Source organism: Lepisosteus platostomus, chromosome 27 (genome assembly GCF_059453375.1).
Source record: "Lepisosteus platostomus isolate fLepPlt1 chromosome 27, fLepPlt1.hap1, whole genome shotgun sequence".
NCBI lineage: Eukaryota > Metazoa > Chordata > Actinopteri > Semionotiformes > Lepisosteidae > Lepisosteus > Lepisosteus platostomus.
In genome coordinates, this window is record NC_142637.1 from 2,050,725 (window position 1) to 2,074,076 (window position 23,352).

The following is a 23,352-nucleotide window of genomic DNA, read 5'->3' on the forward strand; positions in this document are numbered from 1 at the left end:
CAACACCCCGTCAGCACCGTCACACAACCAGGGTCAACACCCCGTCAGCACTGTCACACAACCAGGTCTACACCCTGTCAGCACCGTCACACAACCAGGGTCAACACCCAGTCAGCACTGTCACACAACCAGGGTCAACACCCAGTCAGCACTGTCACACAACCACGGTATGAGAAAATAGTAAGATAGAAGCAAAATACATAAACTGTTGAAGGCAGCAGGTGGAACTGGTTATAAATAAAAGCCTTAAGAGGACTATGGATTAATCTCCTCTGAATTCACGCTATCAATTTAGGTTGAATTACATTTTTTGCAGTGATATTTTACTAGATATTTTTTTCAGGTTTTGCAAAACACTTTCTAGCCTGAAGCTCAAAAAAAAAAAGATACAACCAAAAAAACTAAAATGAGATTTGAAAACCATTCGACCATCCTCAAAGATTTTTGAAAACCCCGTTACAAACACTGACATCATTTCTTAATGGTGAGCAGCGATACTGTGACTCACAACAAAACATCCACAGGGGAAATAAAAAGAAATACCCAAACTGTTTTTCACAGTGCTGTGTTTCTGATAGTGGAGAAAAGATTGAGAACGGCATGATTAGCAATGACTGGGCAAGATTTCAGCCACAAATATACAACACCCTTTGGTTTTACTGAGATGTCAAAGCTGGTAAAATGCCACTGGGATACATTCAGGGGTGGTCAGAAAGCGAGAGGATGTGGGTGCCCATTTGGTGGAGGAATTTACACAATGCTATAGCACCATCATACCCATTTCCTACTGGGAGTGGTTACATCCGTTCCCAGTATTCATACGGCTATTGGGAAATTATGCAATTAAAATGTATGATCTAACAGAAATAAAAGGGATATTCAGATTGTTGGGGAAATTCTAAATCAGAATCAGAATGATAAATATTATTATTTTTTGCTAAAGTCTTCATACAGGGAGGATTCCATAGTAAACAGTTACACAACTACAAAAAATACACTGCAAACGTTTCACATAGCAGAGAAAATCTGTGCGTGTCCCACCTAGCGTTCCACATGGCTTGTTCTTGTAGATGCAAATGTCATGTCTGGAAAACAAGATGGACTTCATGAAAACACTGTGCATGCAGACACTAAGCCTTCAAATGTCTCTACTTGCAGAGATAAGAAAGTTGCCGTGAGAAGCTAGTGAGAAGGAAATAGACGCACAATATCACCCACTCTCGTATAAACACTAATTATTCTACATGTCCAGCAAATCATTTTTTTTACTTTTTTCAAAACACAACATCATGTGCTGACTTGTCATCTTCTCCAGAATACTAGCTCAGGGGTGTCAGTATCTGGATAGTCTAGCATGTCCAACATTCCACTGACTCAGAGATCCACAGCTGGCCAGATGTTCATTAAAGCATAACAGTCTTCTGAAGTGCAGACAGGACCAGATGCAATACAAAATAATGTAGGTCAGGCAAAAAAAACAAGGCGGAATGAATTAAAAGCAGACAGCTGGAGCACAGAAAGAATATATCAATATTTTTCTGCTACAACAGGACCTCTCTGGCACACAGAGAGACAGAAAGAGGCACCTGTTGCAAGAAAGAGTTGATACGATATGCTGCTGTTACACAACATGAATATAAACTGCATTGTTACTAAACATTTGCAAAATATATTTACTGTATTTCCTTAAATGTTTTTTTAAAGATAACACAATTTCACATGCTATATAAATCCACCTTCTTCAATGGGTGCAAGGCACGATATGCCCAGGACGGGACACCAGTTCACTGCACGGCAGAAGCATGCATAACCACTCACACCAGGGCCAATTTTCGAGAAGCCAATTAACCTACCAGTTTGGAGTGTGGGAGGAAACACACAAGAACACGGGAAGAACATACTAACTCTACACAGATAGCACTCCAGGTCTGGGACTGGACTCAGTGCCCCAGTACTGTGAAGTAGTAATGCTAACCTCTGTGCCACCTTGCTGCCTTTAAGATGCCATAATTACGTTATAAATATACAGTAGATGGCCATTTTATTTAAAATTTCCACTTTATGTGTAACTTTTAAGACATTTTATTATATCACACACCTTAATAACGTGTTCAGTTATGTGCTTAACATCTAAAATTGAGCAAAATTAGATAATTCTTGGGGACTGCAATTGTTCTTCCTTCTTCTGAAATATTAAAGAAGCAAAACACTGAAGAGGCTGGTTAGTGTAGGTGTGAAGTGATAGTTTCCAGAGCGCCAGCAGCAGTGCAGCACTTAGAGTCATGCCTTCAGGTGCAACCTAACCTTGTGATGAGCACTGCGTTGTCATGGTGAGCAATGCCATTGTCTGGGATGGAGTTGCCACTTCCATTGCGGTTTAGAATGGACTTCTGCCACTTGCAGAAGCTGTCCAGGGATTTGCCTGCATGGTGGTTGATTTCTAACATTGGCTACAAAGACATAACAGAGAGAAACAATGCACTATGCAAAAGAACATGAAACTTTACATGAAGCAAATAGGAAGAGCACCCTGTCATGTTTGCTCCTGTTGGAACCCTGCAGAGCATGCTAGCATTGCCATGGTAACAGGCCAAACCTCCTCTCACCTGTCACTCAGTGCTGGTTGCCATGGACACCAATCTGACAGGAGACCTGTACCACCTGGAGACAATTTATGACCGCGGCCGCCTCAGGTGATTCAGGTTAATTAAACTGATCTGGGAGTTCTCTGGACTCTGGTGTAGAGTTTGCTATGACCCTAGCTTTGCTCTTAGATCCCAAATCTTGAGTTCGCACTGTGTTTATTCCTGGATTCTTCACTCTCTTTTCTCCCTGACCACAGCTATTGGATTGTTGTGATGGTGTGAGCCAAGGCTTTGGCCTTCTTTGTGAGTGAAAACTAGACACATCTGGCTTGATTGCCTGATAAGTGACCTGAGTGACAGGAATTACACTGGAAGGAAAAGGGGTAATTTAATTAGCCCAGTGGATAATTCCACAGGATTTACTATCGGGTTATATTAGTAGCCAGGTGGGCACAGGCTGGGAGCTGTGTCTAAACTCCTGCAGTTCAGGGTGAGAGTCAGGACAAGAATGGACGTTGGGGAATGTAAATAGAACAGGAGTAGATCCTGTGTTTTAACATCAGCAGCCAGTCTGTAGTCCTAATTCCAGACAAGACAGATGGATTTTGGAGAGAAAATGAAGAAACATCTAAGTATTTGTGTTTGATTTGGAGTGGATTTAACTAGTAATTGATACAACCAGAGAGGATTTTGTATTTTTGTATTGAAGTATTCCTGGATATACAGCAAATCAGAATCCTCCATGGTCTCTGTAGAGTGGTAGAGTAGTGATAAATATAGTTGGAAACTTGGCACTCAAAAGCCAAGTGTGGCCCACCACTAGGTCTCTGAAGAGACAACAGACATCTTCCTTATAAATGGGAAGCCTGGACATTCATTGAGGGGATGAGCTCAGTTTAGTGTATCAGGGTGGGCTTTTTTGGAACATGTTAGAGAAATGTCCATAAACCCAGCCAGCATGCCTTTGGGAGGCTAGAGGAAACCTTAGCTCACAGCACAAACCTGCACTGACCAAGGGAGACTGCGCAGACACATAGAGAGATATCCCAGGCTGAAAGAAAACTCACGACACAGTGAGGCAGCACTCCAACCATTATGCACTCAACCCGATGCTTATGCTTCTTAAAATAAGGAAGCCACGTTGCACAATGAAGTGCTTCTGTCAAGGACAAATGTTGAGACAGCTCTTTGCTGGCAGAGGTGACAGTGTGTGGGCAACACATACGTTATACTTATATCAGAGAAATGGACAGTGTGACTTAAGTCAGCATTATCTCATCCTTAAGACTCTGACCACTCAACTACCAGGTAGTTTTCAGCTGGAAACTCCATTCTAATTAGGGAAACAGCAATTTGTTTTACCTCACACCCTGACACACTAGGATTTCCTGTGGCAAACAAACTAGGGACTGGAATGTCTGTTTGGCATTTTTGGACTACTAATGATTTTCACACACGCCTAATAAGTTGGTAATTGCATCACAAAAACCACACGCAGTATATTTGCTTGATGTCATTCACTCTATGTATTCTAAATTGTCTTCAGGAAAGTGCTCATTAAACCACCATGAAATGGTTTGGTGCTACAGTAGGATCCAAGCTTGAGGAGTCAGAATCACCACAGAGCACTTTCACAGTGCTCTAGGTTTAAAGAAAACAATTTAAACCTGATGTCATCAGCAGCAGCAGGTAGAGAGACCTGCAACACCCTGCAAACATGGAACACACAAGCTTGAAAGGTCCATGGGCGAATCACAACTGATAATAGCCAAGTAACAACTTGCACTGTGGCCCCGTTTCTAGGCTGCAGGAACACCCACAGAGAATGGAGACACACAGGCTAGACCACAGGAACACCTCTGAGTGCCACAGGAAAGGAGTCGGACCATAGTTTATTTCATGGATACAATCTGGATTTAGGAACGCACATCCCCAGGATTTTTCTAATCATTTAAAAGGAACTTTTTAGCAAGATGATAGAAAGATAAAAAGGAATGATGTAGAAAGCATTGCAACCTATTGAAGTCTATGTCTTGTCTGAGGGAAGGGTAAGTCTACATATAGTACATATTCAGAGCATCAAACCATATCACATTTCAGATATAAGGTGGAATATACAAGGAGCACATACTCTGTGTTAAATACAATCAATAACCTCTTGGGTGGAAAGATCTGGATTCAGATTTAATAGCACCATGTCCTTGATCGCCATCATGAGCGGGATCTGATTCCAGTCACACTCATATTTCCCCCAAGCATGACAGAATGGCCACAGCAATACCTGGTCCTCTGTGAGCAGGATGAGTCTGGTCACCACGATGTTCACTGCATTCCCTAGGCTAGAATCCTGGAACAGTTTGGCAACCTGACCTCCAGGAAACAAGAAAAGACCAGTCTTAAAAAGGGCTCCTGTGATCAATTGGTTCTCTTCCTACAGCATCTTCAAGAACTGTTCTTCTGTCAGCCAAATCCTGCCTCACCTGATCACTTCTGTAGCTTAATTTCTTATCCTTTCCCAGCTGCATTTGGACTGGTGAATGCACTTCTATCGAACTGTTTCTGCTTCAGAATTTATCTGACATACTAAAAGAACATCTTAGCAAAAATAGAATTTGTTTCCGGTTCCGGTCGAGAGGGAACGCTGGCGCATTTGGCTGCCGCTCCTCTCACCAGTTTTTTCATTTCTATCTACTTATTTATGTTTTTTTTTTTTTTCCCTTTTTCTCCTCGATTGCACTGATTTCTAGTTTATCTATTTTCATCCGCTTCACGTTACAAGTTCACGGGTGCGACTTCCACTGCATTGTGAACTTACTCAACTGAAGACTTTCACCTCTTGCTACCGCCTTCTCTGGATTTCCTTCCCGTCTCGTTTCATCAATCATGTCTCTGAGGTACACTGCACTGCAACTTCTTCAACTAAAACAAAGCTACTTCCTGGTCAAAGACACATTCGATTACTGCCGTTTTACTGGGATTTTACGACCGACTCGCTACATCCATCGCAGCACAGGACACCGTTCTCTACGTTCGTCTGCCTGCGGAGTCTCTATCCCTGCCTTTCGCCGCACGTCTGTAAGTCCATCACGTACCGGCGCCGATCTAAAAAATCTCCTCTCACTACCGCACCTGGACCGCACTCCGCTTCCCCCCGCATCCCCGAGACTGGCCAGATCAGCGCTACTCAACACCCGCTCCGTTAACAGCAAGGCTCTTCTTTTATGTGACATTATCAAAGAAAAACAACTGGACCTTCTGTGCTTAACCGAAACATGGCACAAACAAAACGATGGACTCCTGTTCAACCAACTAGTTCCTCCTGGATATGGTTTCTTTGACCTTCCGCGTCTTTCAGGCAGAGGCGGGGGCATCATTGTTATTTACAACCTTTTTTACAGTCTAAGTCCTATAGCTATACCTCCTCCCTCTTCTTTTGAGTGTCTTGTTTTAAATGTTTCTATCCCCCAATCTACTATTATTGCCACAGTTTACAGACCACCCAAACCCAGTGGAGTCTTCTTAGGTGAGTTTGCTGATTTTCTCTCATTCTTATCCCTTACATTTAAAAGGATCCTTATTCTAGGGGACTTTAATATACACATTGATTCAACTTCCTCCATTCTGGCTAAAGACTTCCTTTCTCTTTTGGGATGCTTTGACCTTGCTCAGTTTGTTTGTACCCCTACACATAACAAAGGACACACCTTAGATCTAATTATTGCAAATGACTCCTTTGTCTCCCACTGCTCCCCCCTTGATCTAGGCCTCTCTGACCACTTAGCCATTCTCTTCAATCTGGAATTACCTGTTTCTAACACTTCCCCCTCACGCTCTGTAAATTTCCGCAACTGGCGATCAATTGATCACCCAAGGTTTGCAAATTCTGTTCTGTCCTCCTTATCCTGTTTCTCTTCCTCTGACCCTCTAGAGGACAAAATACAGTTACTTGACAATGCTCTTTTATCTACCCTCGACACCTTTGCTCCTTTAAAAACTCGAACCATCTCCTTCTCTCGCCCTGCCCCCTGGTACAATGACCATCTGCGTTTCATGAAGGCAGCCTCTCGCAAACTTGAGCGTAGGTGGCGTCTTTCCGGCCTAAATGTACATTATCAGGCCTGGAGAGATTACTTATCTGATTATAAGGTTACTATAGAGTCTACTAGATCCACCTACTTCTCTCACATCATTGAAAATCACCAAAACAATCCCAGACATCTTTTCTCCACCATCAACAGACTGCTCAAGCCAAACTGCCCCACCACATTACCTGCCTCATCACAACTTTGCAACACATTCTTAGATTTCTTTAGTTCTAAGATTGACAACATCCGGCATCACATTCTCTCCACTACGGATATAATTTCCACACCTCCTCCCTCCTCATCGAACTTCTCTGGTTCCCGTCTCTCCAGCTTCTCTCTTCTTGACTCAGCATCCCTAAACAAACTAGTTACGCGCATGAAACCCACCACATCTATTCTAGATCCCATTCCCACCACTTTATTCCAGTCCTGTTTCTCTTCTCTCTGTCCCATTGTCCTCAATATAATACATGAATCCTTGAGCACCGGCATTGTACCAACGGTCCTCAAAACTGCTGCTATTACCCCAGTGCCAAAGAAGCCTAACATGGCTCTCGACAATCTTAACAACTTTCGCCCCATCTCCAACTTACCCTTTCTCTCTAAAATTCTAGAACGTGCTGTCACACTTCAGTTACATAACCACCTCATGACAAACAACCTTTTCGAACCCCTCCAATCTGGCTTCCGTCAACTTCACAGCACAGAAACCGCCCTAGTCAAAGTCACCAACGATCTCCTAATAGCTTCTGATTCTGGTTCTCTTTCCATACTCATCCTTCTTGATCTCAGTGCTGCCTTTGACACTGTTGACCATAACATCTTGCTTTCTCGTCTCGAGACTGTGTTTGGAGTCTCTGACACTGCCCTCAAATGGTTTAAGTCTTACCTCACTGATCGCTGTCACTTTGTCTCTCTCAATGGGTACAGGTCTGAAATTGGTCTTGTCAAGTCTGGTGTCCCTCAGGGCTCAATACTGGGCCCCTTGCTCTTCAGCATTTACATGTTCCCACTTGGTCAGCTTTTAAGATCACATGGCCTCAGCTTTCATTTTTACGCTGACGATACTCAAATATACATCCATACCAAACCCGACACTGATGTGGCTGTCTCTATTCTATCTAATTGCATCTCTGACATAAAAATTTGGATGACTCAAAACTTCCTTCATCTTAACTGTGACAAGACTGAAGTCATGCTTATTGGTACCCCCCATCAACTTCGTAAAGCCAGTCCTGTAACCCTGTCTGTAGATGGCTCTGTACTTGAGCTCCAAACAAAATTGAAAAACCTTGGGGTTATATTCGATTCTGGCTTAACATTCGACCCACATGTACAGCATACTGTCAAAACATCTTTTTTTCACCTTAGAAATATCGCAAGACTACGCCCTATGCTATCATTAACTGTGGCTGAAAAGCTGATCAACATATTTGTATTCTCTCGAATTGACTACTGCAATGCTCTGCTCCCTGGGGTATCTAAATCTACTCTGAACAAGCTGCAGTATGTCCAAAATTCAGCAGCCAGAATCCTGACCAGATCTAGTGCAAGTGTTCACATTACTCCTATCCTGGAGTCCTTGCACTGGCTTCCGGTCAAATTCCGCGTAGACTTTAAAATCCTCATGCTCACCTACAAGGCTTTACATGGCTTGGCACCTCAATACCTGTCTGAACTTTTATCGCCCTACTCCCCACCTCGCAACCTCCGCTCTTCAAATTCTGCCCTCCTTACTGTCCCCCAAGCCCGTCTACATTGTATGGGCGACAGGGCCTTCTCCTGCTATGCCCCCAAGCTCTGGAACTCCTTGCCCAAGGATATTAGAGAGTCACCTTCTCTAAACTCCTTCAAATCCAGACTCAAAACCCTCCTTTTCAGAAAAGCCTTTACTTAACTGGTTCCATTCTTCACCCCTCTGCTCTTCTTAATACCATCTTCCACGGTCTCCTCTATTGTTATTGTATTGTACTGTATTGTTGTAATTATAATTGTGTCCTGTCTTGTGAAATTTTCTTATTTATTGTTGTAGTCTTCTTATTTATTGTTATTGTCATCCTGTAAAGCGCTTTGAGAAGCCACCTTTAAAGGCGCTATATAAAATAAAGTTTATTATTATTATATTATTTAATTCTACTTTATCAGTAATAAAATAGATTCATCTCATTTTAATGCACGAATTTACATGTATTCTTACAGATGTCCGGTTTAATCTGAGAGCTGCACTTGGATTTTAAATTTGGCGGAGTCATTCTCCACACAGGCTAGCTGGCTTCCACTGGAGGAGTGATGCAGCTCACAACACTGTGTACAGGAACCTGAAAACTCCCACAGGGCTGCTGTCGAACTCAGCTCTAACTCAGACCCATTTCACCCTGGGCAGTGCTTCCCCAGAGATGAGGAGACCAGGCTGCAGATCTTGTTTCAATTATATTCAAAGTAATGATCCCAGGCTGAGATCGTGCTGTACAATTTTGGAAGATTTAGGGATTTCAACCCAAAACTGATTTGCATCCTCATGAACATCCTCACTCAACATTTCCAAAGGTCAAAACAGAGTCACACAAAACAGAGAGGGAAACAAACTACCTACTTATCAAAGCTGCACAAGGGTGTACAAGACTCAGGTAAAGGGCCGTGACCATAGGCCTTTGGCAGCAACTAGGCATTCAAAAGCAGTGCCATCTCATTCACAGTACAAGACCGCCCTCTCGCCCAGTCCAGCTGTCAGACTCTCAGCATGTGCAGGCCACACTGCATGCTGAACACCGAGAAGGACCCGCAGTCTCCTCCTTTTGAAGGTGGAAATACAGTATTAAAAGTGGCCAATTGAATTGAAACATAATTCTGTGGCTCTTCAACAGAGAGAAATCCAGTCAGATTGAACAGCCCGCTCATGAAGATGACACAAATGGAGACTGTGCAATGTCTGAGGCAGAGGCTTTGCTGCCGGCACTGTGCTTTTACAGTCACTCTGGCTAAGGAGGAATGCTCTCTTCGAGGTGATCACTTCACACCAGCGGTACATCCATTACATCACGCCTTTAAGAGCAAAGCTGCTAGACAGCAGACCGAATGGTGCAGCCTGGGTGCACCTTTGGTGATTTGATATACAACTTACAATATTCATGACGGCCAGGATGTACTGCTCGATGTCCCTGCGGCCGTGGTAGCCCACCATCATCTTGTCCGCCACCACCAGTGTCTCCACGTAGCGCTCCCTGCTGACCGAGCGCTTCAGGGGCCACTGCCCTCGGGGCATCTGGTGGGGCGAGGGCTTCAGGTGGCGCAACCACCAGGGCAACCCCTTGCCCGGCTTCTCGTCTGGAACGACAGGAAGTGGGCGGCCGTCAGGAGCGAAGCGGCTCGAGACCCAGCCTCAGCGCGGATCTGCCCTCCCAGCGGCGGCAGACAGGGCCGGCTCCCCATGTGACGCAGCCCGGGGGAGCTCTCCAGCACCGCGCTCTTCACTCACTGCGGTGATCATTCTACCCCAGCAGTGCGTCCAGGATATTACTTCATACCTTTAACAACAGAGCTGATGGACGGCAGACAGATGGGTGATGCATGATTGCTCCATTGGCAGGGAGAACACGGACAGGGTAAGCTTAGTTGGCCACAGCCTGTCTGTCTCACAAAGTCATCCTGAGCCTGAAACAGCAGACTACACGTATCTGCTAGTTCTCTTCTATGGCTCACCCACCTTAACTGCCTGTAACAGCAATTCAGAGGAAAGCTTGCTAATCTAAATTTCTCAACCGGCCGCTGCTCCTTACCAATGACTCCACAGGACTGGTCCATGTACTGGTGTCTAAGCGAGGATCTCTTGTACACCACATGGGGGCGCCCCTCTCTCTCCTCGAAACTGGTCAGATTTTCGGCCAAGACCAGAGGCTCAATAAAGTATTCCTCATCACCGGTCACTATCACCCCCTGCTGGGGGAAGAAGGAATTGCAGCTTAGTAGGTGGTGTTAAATCTATGTAGATTAAAACTATATGGACTACAAAAAAAAGATGAATATTTACATACTGTACATACAGAGCATTTAACTCAAAATATTACTGAATCTGTTACCAAAAAAAAGGTATTATTTTAAATTAACATCAAAGAATGTCTTTGTAATTATGAAGTAATCAACCTTTTAAGCCAAGTTCTATAATACTAGTAAATACATGGACTGCTGTTTGGGCACAGTAAAGTAATTAAGGTTAGATAAACATGTAACTTATTTAGTAATGGTCTAGTGAACTTGTGAAGTTAATTCCTCAGTGAATTTAGTTATGCTATTATGGCCACAAGTAATTATCTATCACATTTATTAATGCTCTCCTGAGCTCATTTAATCCTTTGCTGTATTTACTAATGTTATCATGGGCCCAAATTATTCTTTTCTGTGTTTATTAAGACAATTATGGGAACAACTGATCTTTTGTTGTACTGGAAGTTACCAGCAGGCGTGCAACCCATGATTTCACTTATTTTAGAAGCAGTAAAATAAAAATAATAAAAATAGTAATAAAAATGTAGATGTTTTAGAAACCAATTCCTTTTTCTAGCTATAAAAGCTATATGAGGAAGCAGAAATATAAAAGAAAGGAGGAATGGGGACAATCATTTTTACATGCATTTAGAGCTGACAAATGTTTTCCCTTCGGCGTATTCACTGTGAGTCACTAAATGTTGTTGATTCCATACTGCCACTGAAGCCCTCCACCTGACCGCAGTAGGAGAAGCTGACTGCTGGCATGCTTGTCGAGTGAGGTCAGAGACGCTGGACCAATAGATACTGTTCAAGATGCGATCCTAGACTGCAAACAGCCGAGCTCGGGCGTCCTCAGGAGGACAGGTGCAGTTCTCTTGGCATGCAATGCATTGCTCTAATGCTTAGCTGACAACAGGCGCCACTACTGCAGCACAGACCTCATCTGACTGAACTGTACTGGCCCCTCCCACCTCCACCCCCCCCCCCCGGCACTTGCAGGTGAAAACACTGACTGGATCTCCACTGACTGGTTAAAGGACATTGAGTGGTCTGTGCCAGATGCTGCTGGGCACACCTTGCCCTGGAGAGGGAAGCCATATTCCTCCTGTTTCCACACTTACTGTACAAGCAATCAGGACACATCTGTGTACTAACATCTGCATTCCACTGTGCCTTCCATATGGGGCTCAGTTCTCCTCCAATTAGCGAAACCGTATTACAAATATATCCACTAATACACAACACACATGCCTCTTGCCACTTAACAAGCTATGGAAATAGCTGATAGTTTTTATACAGGAAATATCTGAAGCTGGTGGAAATATAAGTTTCTTTGTACTGAAAGAGGAAGAAGGTACAGAAATGTTTGCCAAAGGCTGTAAAGGGATTCTGATGACCTTAGGAGCCCTAGGGTGTGTGTTGTGTGACAGTGTGGGGTGTTGCACTCTCTGTGTGTTGTGTGACAGTGTGGGGTGTTGCACTCTCTGTGTGTTGCGTGACGGTGTGGGGTGTTGCACTCTCTGTGTGTTGCGTGACGGTGTGGGGTGTTGCACTCTGTGTGTGTTGCGTGACGGTGTGGGGTGTTGCACTCTCTGTGTGTTGCGTGACGGTGTGGGGTGTTGCACTCTCTGTGTGTTGCGTGACGGTGTGGGGTGTTGCACTCTCTGTGTGTTGCGTGACGGTGTGGGGTGTTGCACTCTCTGTGTGTTGCGTGACGGTGTGGGGTGTTGCACTCTCTGTGTGTTGCGTGACGGTGTGGGGTGTTGCACTCTCTGTGTGTTGCGTGACGGTGTGGGGTGTTGCACTCTCTGTGTGTTGCGTGACGGTGTGGGGTGTTGCACTCTCTGTGTGTTGCGTGACGGTGTGGGGTGTTGCACTCTCTGTGTGTTGCGTGACGGTGTGGGGTGTTGTGTGCCTGGTGCCTACCAGGCCGTTGCAGTTGCTGAGGGCCACGGCGCTGGAGTCCTGCTGGTGCTGGAGGTGCCCGATGTAGTGGCAGTTAGGGGAGTAGGCCTGGCTCCAGGCCAGCCGGCCCCTCCTCCAGTACTCCACGCTGAAGCGCTCCGACAGCAGGCTGGAGTGCAGCGTCAGGTTCAGCAGGAGGCTGGTGCGGCTGGCCGACAGCCGGTAGAAGAGCTGCCCGTCTGCGGGCTCCGCGTCAAGGCTGCGCCGCCGCCGCCGGCCCCGCCGCCCCCCCTCCTCCGCCGAGCCCACCCGCTGCTCGCTCAGGGCCTCACCCCACGGCCCCACGCGCACCGGGATCGCAATCTCGTAGTCCGACAGGGTGGACAGGAAGGCGGCTGAGAGAGAGAGAGAGAGACAGAGACACAGCGACACTGAGATCAGGGGCTTCCACGGGCCCCTGAGAAGGGATTTTTTTCAGTTTCACCCCCGAAATGCCTGAAACAGGACTGTGGGATGAAAGCCAATCAGCATTTCTTCCAATCTGTTAGACGGTTGTATTTCCAAAAGCATCCATTCATTTTCTAACCTCTTCGTCTAACTCGGGGGCTCGGGGAAGTCGGAGTCTATCCTGGCAAGCAACGGGCACAAGGCAGGGGACACCCTGGGCGGGACGTCAGCCCATCACAGGACACACACACACACACTCACGCCAGGGCCAGTTTTTCCCAGAAGCCACTAAACCTACCAGCACGTCTTTGGATTGTGGGAGGAAACCGGAGCACAAACCCACACAAACACAGGGAGAACTCCACACAGACAGCACCCCAGGTCTGGAATTGAACCCAGGGCCCCAGCACTGTGGGGCACCAATGCTGACCACTGCACCACCGTGCCGCCCATTTCAAAAAGCACTTAAAGGTTTATTCAAGCAACAGCCTTTGTGATACATACTGTACCATACATTTTGTGAAGAGCCATAATCTACATGCAGATTCTACTTAGTCTCAATCTGTGAATACACACAATTCCCGTCAAGCTAAGAGGCGCTGGGGTGCAAGAAACAAGAAACACAACACAAGCCTTTGGCAGCAACTTGTCATTCAAAAGCAGTGCCAAACAAGTCATGCCATCTCACTCACAGTACAAGACCGCCCTCTCACCCAGTCCAGCTGTCAGATCTTCAGCATGTGCAGGCCACACTGCATGCTGAACACCAAGACAGACTCTCAGTCTCCTCCTTTTGAAGGTGGAAATATAGGATTAACCCTGCAAACTCATACACACAGTGAGACCTGAAGCCTGCTGCTATTCATCAGAGGGATATCCAGTCAAATCTGACAGCTGGATCATTGAAAACACACAAATGCACCGCAAACCAAGAGGCAAGTGACTCCTCTTCTTTAAAACATCCCACTGACATACTGTATTAAAGACACAAGACTGAAAATAACTTCGGTGAAAGTACTTCAGGACAGCTTCTTTGCTCGAAGAAGAAGAGGCTGTGCTTCCATTAAAAACTAGTAATTATTCGTTTATACTAGCAATCAGTAGTAAACTATTATTTTTTTAATAATGAGTAATTATTATGAGAAAAAAAATGGGAGTTTCTTCAGATTCACACTATATTCCAGGTCCGTCTCCTTGGGAACACTGAAACTGTACACTTCCTGCTTCGGGCAGGGGATTCAGAGATTCATTATCCCAACGTCAAGCACTGCACTGAGAGGGGAAGGCTCAGTGCATATGTGAACAATTCCTGAAAGCTCCCTCCTGATTCTGGTGAAACCCGCCATTCCTGTGGAAAGCAGCGCGGGATTAGTGTTTCATCCATAGGCTGGAGGGCGGTGCTTTATTTACATCACCGAGCCAGAGAAAACAAACAGCACATAAAGTGCCTTTTCCCTTAAGGAGGTGCAGCAGCCTGTTAACATTGAAACACAGATGCCGGCTTATTGCTTGCATTGTTCCTTTGTGTTATTTTAGGATCATCTGGAAGGATTTCTTGCACACATTATGAAAAAAACTATTTATTTTAGAGCTTTTGTGGCCTGGAACCTCCATGCATTCAAGATAAGCAGAGAGAACATGAGAGACGTCTGTAAGGAGGGCTTCAAACATTTGGTACCACTTAGAAGAGCACTGTGCTCCCCAAATCCCTGTCCGCCCAGCTAAGGCCAGCCTTCTCCTTTAAACTCCGCGGCAACCTCTCTCAACCTGCCGGGCGGCCTAATCAGATCCGACACCGCCACCTGACAGGGCAATCTCGTTAACGAGGACCGAGCAGCGATGAAGTAATCCCTTCTTGTATTTTTAGAAAGTTCCCGGCTTCCCTGCGACGGACACATGTGCTCACCGCTGGGCCGGCCGTCAGCTGTGCTCGGCTGGGAGGTTCATCGTGGGGACGTAGAGTTTTCCTTGGACTTGTGCCTGAAAATCGTACTGAAGACGGGGCTTGAAACTCGGCCAGGCCTGCGCAGAGGTCAGCGTTGCCGCTTCACAGAGCTGGGGCCCCGGGTTCGATTCCGGACCTGGGGTGCCGACTACGGCGAGTTCTCCCAGAGTTTGTGGTGGGGGGGGGGGTTCTCCAGGTGCTCTGGTTTCCTCTCACTGTCCAAAAACATGCTGGTAGGTTAACTGACTTCTGGAACAACTGGCCCTGGTGTGAGTGTGAGCCTGTGTTTGTGATGGACTGGCGGCCCGGGCAGGGTGAACCCTTTGCTTGCCAGGATAGACTCCAGCTCCCCTGCGACCCTGAATTGGAAAAAGCACGGATGAAACTAAGCCTTCAACGCTAAGGAAAGAGCCATACAGCAGCACCTCTTGAGTCTTCTTATTTTGCAGTCAGGACAGTATGAAAGTTCGCTTTGCATTTGAGCAAAGACTCATGTTACACCCTGGTATAACATTGAGAAGGTGGCTGACATGCTTCCAAGATGGAAGAATAAAGTAGCCGATCAGCAAACTAGTACCCTCGACATACACACCAGACGACCCTGTATTCAAGTAGAACAACAGCAATTGCAAAAATGAAATGTCCAATTAACTTCATCAACTGCAGAGGGAAAAGAAGTCCAGCAATTTGTAGAGGAAGACTTACACCTGCAGATAACTGCATCTTTTCAATCCATTTCTCTCTTAACTATGGAGCTCCTAGCATTGTATACATTCCGCCTGTGGACTGAATTACTGTATATACACTACTTCAAAAATAAGGAATACTGTTCCAGTATTCCACAGGGAATGGACAGCAATGGATCAAAGGCCAGAGTGTCCTAATTATCTTTTGTAAGAACTCTATCAAATTCCTCTTGTAGATTACATATTGTTTTACTTTTCGTGGCTAAGAGAAATTCTCATTTACTCTGCTGTCCAGGCACTGCTTGTCAGAACTGCAAACTAAGAAATGACCAAAAACAAAACTCTGCTGATTATTCCTAAGGGACAGTGAAGCCAAAAACATTCCCAACTGAGTGGAACCAAGCAACAGAGCATCTGGCTGTTGCCTTTGTTTCTTGCCAGACTGTTTGAAAAGCCACACTTGGACGTCAGTGAACGTTGGCACCCGACCGGTGTTATCTCTGTTCATGCAATCTCGGACGTCACGTGGCTACACAGACGAACTCAAATGTCAGGACAGTGTCGAGACCAAATTGAGTCCATTGCTTTAATGCTCAAACCAAAGCCGTCAATTTATGTCAAAGCCGTGAAGCTACGGAACCTCTTCAGCCTCCTGCCCTTATTAGCACACAACGCCCACCTCTGGACATCAAGCAAGCTAAATTCCGTACAAGAGTCATTTCTGAAACGCAGTACCAAAATAACTAATAATACAGAAAAACAAATATTTCCCCCACCCTGTGAAATCCCTCTCCAACCATGCCCCATCGTTCCCAATAGTAGCTTCACCTACAAAATACTATCCAGGATCAACCAAATGAAATCGGTGACAACAGCAGCCCCACGCAACAAGGCCTGGACTGCACAGGCAGATGTACTCCAAGCCTCCATCGTACCCCCACGGGCCTGGCACCTTGAATGCAAGCAGTAGAGACCTGCATATCATACAAATAAACACACAGAAATATAGTCAGGATCAGACAGGATCTGATTTCCCTTGAGTTGTGGGGGTCTAGAACAAGCTACCCGGCCCTGTTGTTGAAGCCGACAAGAAATGACCGGATGAGATCCTTACTATCAAACTAACTAGCAGATGGGCTAGATGTGCAGAATATACTCCCATCGTCTGTGACCTTCCCTATGGATCCACCGATGGTGCAGGTGAGAAAGCAGAGTCTCCCCACACAGCAGCTGCACCTGTTTTGCTGCAGTCAGGCCCATCCAGATCTACTGTATAATGTGCTGCTGCGCGTGCCCCAGATCAGCATCGCCATCTAGCCAGACTCGACAAAGAACACCAAGTGACAACAGGGAAGATCCCCTTTAAAAATAATAGGCAAACAGAACCTAACCACCTCTGAAGGCTCCCAGGAAGTGTGTAAGTGTCCTGGAGCTCCAGACAGAGAACGGGAATCAGACACCCGCATTTCTTGTGTGGAAAAAAAAGCAAAGATGCCGTTACTGCCTTCTCATTGACAGTTTTTAGACAAGGAAGTAATCCCGAAATGAGCAAATGCCGGTGCTGTCAAGCCCTCAGTCGAGATGGGAACTTGAGCCACAAATGAAGCCAGTGGAGAGCTTGAGAGCGTTCGTCTGAGTCTGCCCTCCCAGCTTCTTGTTCCTTCCCCTCCACAAGGCAGACTGAAAGCCCGGCTCTGTCCTCCAGCAGGCACGCAATTCTAAATCACCTCAGGTCCGTCGTAATCCCCACACAACTGTCCCACAGTCCTGCTGCTAAGCTGAAAGTTATTTTACGTTTTTCTTGAATGGCGCTTTTTTCCTCTGGGTGAAGCACTGCTACGCTGCTCCCATGAGCTGAGTTCACGCTTGTCTGCCTTGCGGTCTAATCACCGCTAATTAGGCGCGACACTCTTTTATAGGGGAACCCCATAAAATGCTGAGACTTCAGTTCCTTGGAAAGGAAAAGCTCACCTCTGGAATACAAACAACATCAGTCCTGATTGTGATTCAGCACCATTCAGGCCCTGAAAAGAAGAAGCCCTTGATCAGGCCTCCAAAAACCGCGAACAGTGCCCCTTTTACAGCACTCGTCCTAAAGAAGCTGTACCAGTGGAAACAGCCAATTTCTTTTTCCAGATGTGCAGCAGCTGTCTCTGGTGCCTGGGCTGCAGGAATGAGTGAAGCAGAACTTTCTGAAATGCCAGCTTTACAGTCAACAGAACTCTTCCTAAATGTTGCACATTGTCTGTGCAGTGTCTTTAGTCTATGTGCCCTGTCAAACATTTCCTGGAATTTTGTTAATTTCCCCATCGCTGTTATTAATGTTTTTGAGTTATAAGCATGCTTACAATATATCCACTGTACAGTTCAGCTTGGGCAAAGTTATATATAAACATTGTGCAATGATTTAATAACAGCATACATAACTAAATGACTCAGTGCAACCAACATGAAAGCTTACCTCATTATTCGGTTATTTAGGAGGAAAAATAACTTGCCTACAAATCCAGCTAAAGCGTGTCTGCATATTTGCCTTTTTTTAAACACCAGTTAGGCCAGCCAGATATGCTCACTATTATCACGTGCTAAAACTGCAAACGTTATACGGGCAGCAGGAAAACGTGCCCCACGTATTGAATTTGACTACGGTCTCACTTGCTTTTTGCATTTGCTACAGTAGAGAACACACAAGCAGGAGATCACCTGCTTGTTACGCCAAAGTGGGAGTGGTGAACTCCCAGGCGACGCAAACAGGAAAGACCCTCATTCGGCGAGCAGGCAGAGCTCTCAGACCCATAGGCTGCTAACATATGCCTGGGTCGCGTCACTAGGCAACAGGGACCAGGGTTTCCCAGGAAGCACTGCACAGTGTCTGTGACAGGGCGGATATTAGGGTCCTCTTGACTCCCAAAGAAATAACTGGCGATTCTATTTTTTAATTCAAAACAAAAGGAGCAGTACCTGGCACTAGCAACATGGTGAGTTGCCAGTGCTGCCCACTTATATTTTAACTCCGATCAGAGATGCTGCTGTCTGGAGGTTGCAGTCCTCAGTCCACCTTTGACTGATCCTCCCCATCAAACCTACTTCCTGGGATTCCCATACACACGTTCTCTGCCAGTAGTCCAACACACGACAAAACAAATCACAGGCCAGCACCAAAAGCATCAATCTCTATCATGTTTGGCCAGAGCAGGGGTAGCTCCTGAACAAACTGGCTTTTTTTCCCCAAAGCTGAATGTCCAGGAATCCTTAAGTTGTCTCTATACATGCAGGTAGTGTGATTCATGCCTTGTGTGTTGCTTTCTGTTTCTCACAAACAAACAAAAAACATTTTTGAAAAGACTGGCCACTCTGCGAGGAGGTAGAGAAGGGATGGACTCTAGCACTGTCCAGTTCAAGAATCCCCAGTGGGGCAAAGCATTCTGAACAAATATGGGTGGGTTGCCCCATAACAAGTTCTTGGATTAAGCTTTGAGAAACAACTTTATTTTTCTCCAAAATGGATTTACATTTTGCAAATGTCAGACAGCATTTCAAATACAAATCTAAGTGGAAACAGAAAACTACGCACTCTGTGGGGCCTGCAACAAATCATAAAATAAGAAAATCATGCAGATGCTAAACATCTAGACCTTATCTGGCAACTAAAGTATTTCTAAAGAATCTATTCCATTATGTATGCTTGCATTCATCTGTTAATTTGCTTTATTTTGCCTTCTGCACAGTGCTTTGTGTACAGAACTGATAAATGTCTTCGCCCTGTGGTAGTTTAAAGGAGCAGTTCTGTCTAGGATTGGAAACAGATGACTCCTAATGTAAAGATGTTAAGTATCAGAAATGTACAACCACAGCCTTGTTCCACAGATGAGCCATATACACAGATGGACAGTAAAGAATTTTGAATGCTTTCTAAAGGTAAAGAATTGCCTGGCCCTTTCTGGCTCAGCAAAATCTGAAGAACGTTCATTTAAAAAATTCCCTGCCGGATTTCTGACAGCTATCAAGAGCTATTTCTAGGATGTAAAAAAAAATAATAATCCAGTAAAAACAAGACTTGTCGGTTCATGTTAAAGACCGGGGATCTCGGGGGTTCTCTATTGAATAGTCCAGCATCCATTCACATGGCTACTGTGCCAAAGAGCAGCTGAAGTAAAGGGCATCTGAGGACAAGAGCAGGACAGCGCATGGTCATGGCACATCAAAGACTGGGCAGTTTCTGCTCTAAATCCCTGCGATTTCCGCGCACAATGACCGAGTTTAAATCAAACCTAACAACCAGCCAGCACCCGTCACAGATATCCACCTACTTCATGATGTCAGATTTTACCATAATGCGAAGCTTATGTCTAAGGAGTCATGCCAGCGGTGACATTTTAAATGCTCAGGTCACAGAGAGTGACCGCCGTACAGCTCCCCAGCAGCTTACCCACTAGAACCACTCTGCTCGGAGGGGGGGCTGAACCCCAAGTGCCGGGTGTCGAGGGGCTGCGGCCAAGCCGACTGCCCCTGGGCCCTCTGGTCCAGGCGAGTGAGGGGTGAGGCAAGTCTGACTCGGCCAGGGGTTTCTGGGGCTTTGCTGGGGCCAGGAGGGGTACCTGCGAGCTTGTGGCAGCGCCAGCGTGAGAAGCAAAGCTCCTCCAGCTGGCGGTGGCTCTGCAGAGCTGGGGTAGGGTTAGGCACCTGCTGAGAAATGTCTCTGACAGGCGGCCATGTTGGAGTAGGTTACCCAGGTCACCCTCTCTCCCTGTCTGTACCAGGGCTGGCCCCAGGATGAATCATCGTCCATGCTAAACAGAAACGGCGTAAGGCCGATCAGAACTGAGTTTCTTGCGCCTTAAGGAAGCACCCTAGTTCCTAACATGTTATCAGCATTTTTATGTTAAAAAAAATGTCAGTTAAAAAAAAACAAACAGTTCTGACACCGCCCCCAAGCCCTTCAAGAAAAAGCACTTTTTTTTTGTTTTACCTTGTGAATTGAACTTCTCAGCTGTCAGGCTTTGGGTGACTCTTGTGGCAACCATGACGATGGCAATAAAGCAGGCCAAAGTCCTCCATACCGTTTCCATGGTTACTACTTCTAGCATCAGCGTGGTCCCCGACCCTCTGTCCCAACATGTCTTCGGCTCTCTAACGTCCGCTCACGGAGACAACCGAGCGTCCTTCTGGTCCATGGTGGTGGGCGGTCGCTCTCCTTCACAGCAATCGGACGACAGGAACCCCTTCACCGCCTCTCTCTCTGCAGGTATTCAACAGGTATATGTATTTGTAGAGGGGGATGGAGGGCTGGTCAGGTAATGGCCTCTGCTCATGATAAACAGGATCACACTGGGCCTCTCTGCTGAAGAGAAACGGGTTCCTGTGAGGAGCTTTGGAAAAAGAAACTGCAAGCACAGGAAGGTCAGGGCCCCTGTGGTCCAACCAATATATTTGTTCTACAGTGGTGCGCCTGAGTTTATACGCCCTGCGGCTTTTTGGTTAATCAATCACTTGCTGTTGTGCCTGGAAGAAACAATGTCCAGCAATTAAGGAGACTGAAAATACTCAACCCCTTCCCATTCTCCCATCCATCAAAGGAAGTTCAGAAGTTTACTAGAAGAGGAAAGCATTGATGTCTTAAAAGCTGTGCTTTAAAAGCTCGGCCGGATATGAGCATTATGTGAGAAGCTATAAAAGAAAATTACACAAATTGAGTGAAACAGCAGGTAACTTCCAGCCTGCTAGCGGGAGTAATCAGGTTTTTCAAATCACTTAGCAAATACAATGACAAAGACTATACGTGCATTAATAACAAATTTCACATGAAACAAGCCCCTTTTTCCTGACTAGTCCCTTCACAAATAAATTCATTTTTTTAATTAAAACCCTGACCTCACATGTACTTTAATTTGGATGCCAAATCATCACAATCACGCTGCCGATAATGACCTACATGAAAGGACCGGACATCTAAGGGCTAATCAGAACCAATATACTAGCTGCCCACAGTTAACTCCAGGAGATTCTCCTTGTCCTTTTCATGTTTTTCCTTGGCACTCTCAAAACGTTGCTGTCCTCCCTCCTACATCCCACCTTCCTCACGGATTTGGGTACGAAGGTGAGACCAGGGATCATTAGCCACCTGCGATGTTACTGCGCCTCTAACCACACACCCTCCAGAAATCCCAGTGCCCCACAAAGCCAGTTAAGAAAGACCAGCTGGCCACACCCGCAAGCCGGTGCATTTTTTGGTAAATGTCATGTTCTCAAGCACATAAACTTCAGGCACTTCGACCTTTCCTGCCTGAAAAGCTTGTTTAGCTTTGCTTACGGCACAGCGATACATTTTGGAACGCGAGGGCTTGAAAAAGGAAGAAGAGACGCCACATCGGCCAGTGGCCTGGCGACAGACCAGCTGCAAGCAGATGTAATCGGAAGCAGATGGGAAACGATTTGCCAGCGGAGCTTGGGATCGAGTCGCCTCCGAAGAGAGAAGGGGACAGAACTGCAGGGGCCGAGAGGAAAGAGAGCTGTTCCTTTTCCCAGCTTCTGGGCTCAGCTGGGATTTCCATTCCAGATCAAACCCACAGTAATCAGAAGGGAAACCTAAAACCGCTGCGTCCCTTCCTGCTGTAAAGCACACAGGAGGAACATTCCCAACTGGAAAACGTTAGGAACATCCCATATTTCTGGCTAAAAAAATAAAAACTTCAAACACAGAACAGCCACCACTCTGTAAATCCTTTGATTATTTTAACTTAGCGTGTCAGTCTTCATTCTGATATTGTAGGTTTTTTTTAATTGGATGCCCAAGTCCCTGAATTGAAAGAAGCGGTCAGAGAATGGATGGATGGAGGCCCAAGCAGTTCAGATTTACCGAGTTAACAATCAGATCTGCTGAACAATAAAAATACACTCAATGTCACACAGACATACCTACAGAATAAAAAAACAATGCATCTCTTCAAAAGTGCATAGACAAAGCTCTCTTAATAGAATTCCTATTTGGATATATTTGCAGAAATATCAGAACATACAATCAATTCACAAGCAGTAGGTTTAAGCATAACTGTGAAAACAACGCCTCACATCACCCTACCCCTTAATCTGGTTGAATGCTTGACACTTGTCCACATCCTACTTGTAACGTAGTTCCAACGGTCCAGCAGTTCTGAGGCAAGAGCCGCCCCAACAGAAGACAGGGTGTTAGCTTAGCTGGGATCGAAGTGGGACTCATTTTAAAAGGGACTTAAGTAAGGAGACCCCTTTGTGGCTTGGTTCAGAAGAACACTGCTATTGGAATTGTTATTTTTCCCCACTTCTTCCCGTCTCTTGACCAGTCCCGCTGACAATGTTCTGCCAGCAAAATACCACATTGTTTAACTTTCCACAAAAGACTGGTTTAATCTACCGGTGTTAGTGTCGGCGTCACAAAGTCCGAGTCTGGGACACATTCCATGCTAATTAAAACCACACGTTCCCACTAGTCGGAATATTCTGTTACTGGATCCCAGAAGTCCGCGATGGACGGGTGTCCCGGCCAGGGTGTGTGCCCAGTGTTGGGCCCGTTGCCTGCTGGGATAGTCTCCGGCTCCCCCTGGGCCCTGTATTGGAAGAAGCGATTAGAAAATGGCCGGATGGTTAAATCCCAGAAGGACTGGAGCTGTAATGGATGCACAGTTCTCTGTGATACTGTGCGCTGTGGCATAAATGAATTGTTCATTTTCCCATTTAAC

General features: G+C 45.9%; 1 protein-coding gene across 2 annotated transcripts in view; it reads right to left on the minus strand.

Annotated features, from left to right (window-relative positions):
• The window catches only part of adamts10 (ADAM metallopeptidase with thrombospondin type 1 motif, 10), a 59,625-nt gene that overhangs the window by 30,273 nt on the left and 6,000 nt on the right, over nucleotides 1–23,352 (minus strand). Inside the window, exons 2-8 of one of the 2 annotated variants that reach the window (XM_088621782.1) lie at nucleotides 20,607–20,876; nucleotides 12,581–12,954; nucleotides 10,447–10,603; nucleotides 9,792–9,994; nucleotides 4,867–4,950; nucleotides 2,305–2,450; nucleotides 1,042–1,085 (exon numbers count right to left, since the gene is read on the minus strand). In XM_088621782.1, the coding sequence (XP_088477908.1) occupies nucleotides 1,042–1,085; nucleotides 2,305–2,450; nucleotides 4,867–4,950; nucleotides 9,792–9,994; nucleotides 10,447–10,603; nucleotides 12,581–12,954; nucleotides 20,607–20,724 (1,126 nt within the window). In that variant the 5' untranslated portion in view covers nucleotides 20,725–20,876. Of the gene's footprint in view, nucleotides 1–1,041; nucleotides 1,086–2,304; nucleotides 2,451–4,866; nucleotides 4,951–9,791; nucleotides 9,995–10,446; nucleotides 10,607–12,580; nucleotides 12,955–20,606; nucleotides 20,877–23,352 lie in introns of both variants that reach the window. The other variant, XM_088621781.1, reaches the window with a different exon arrangement.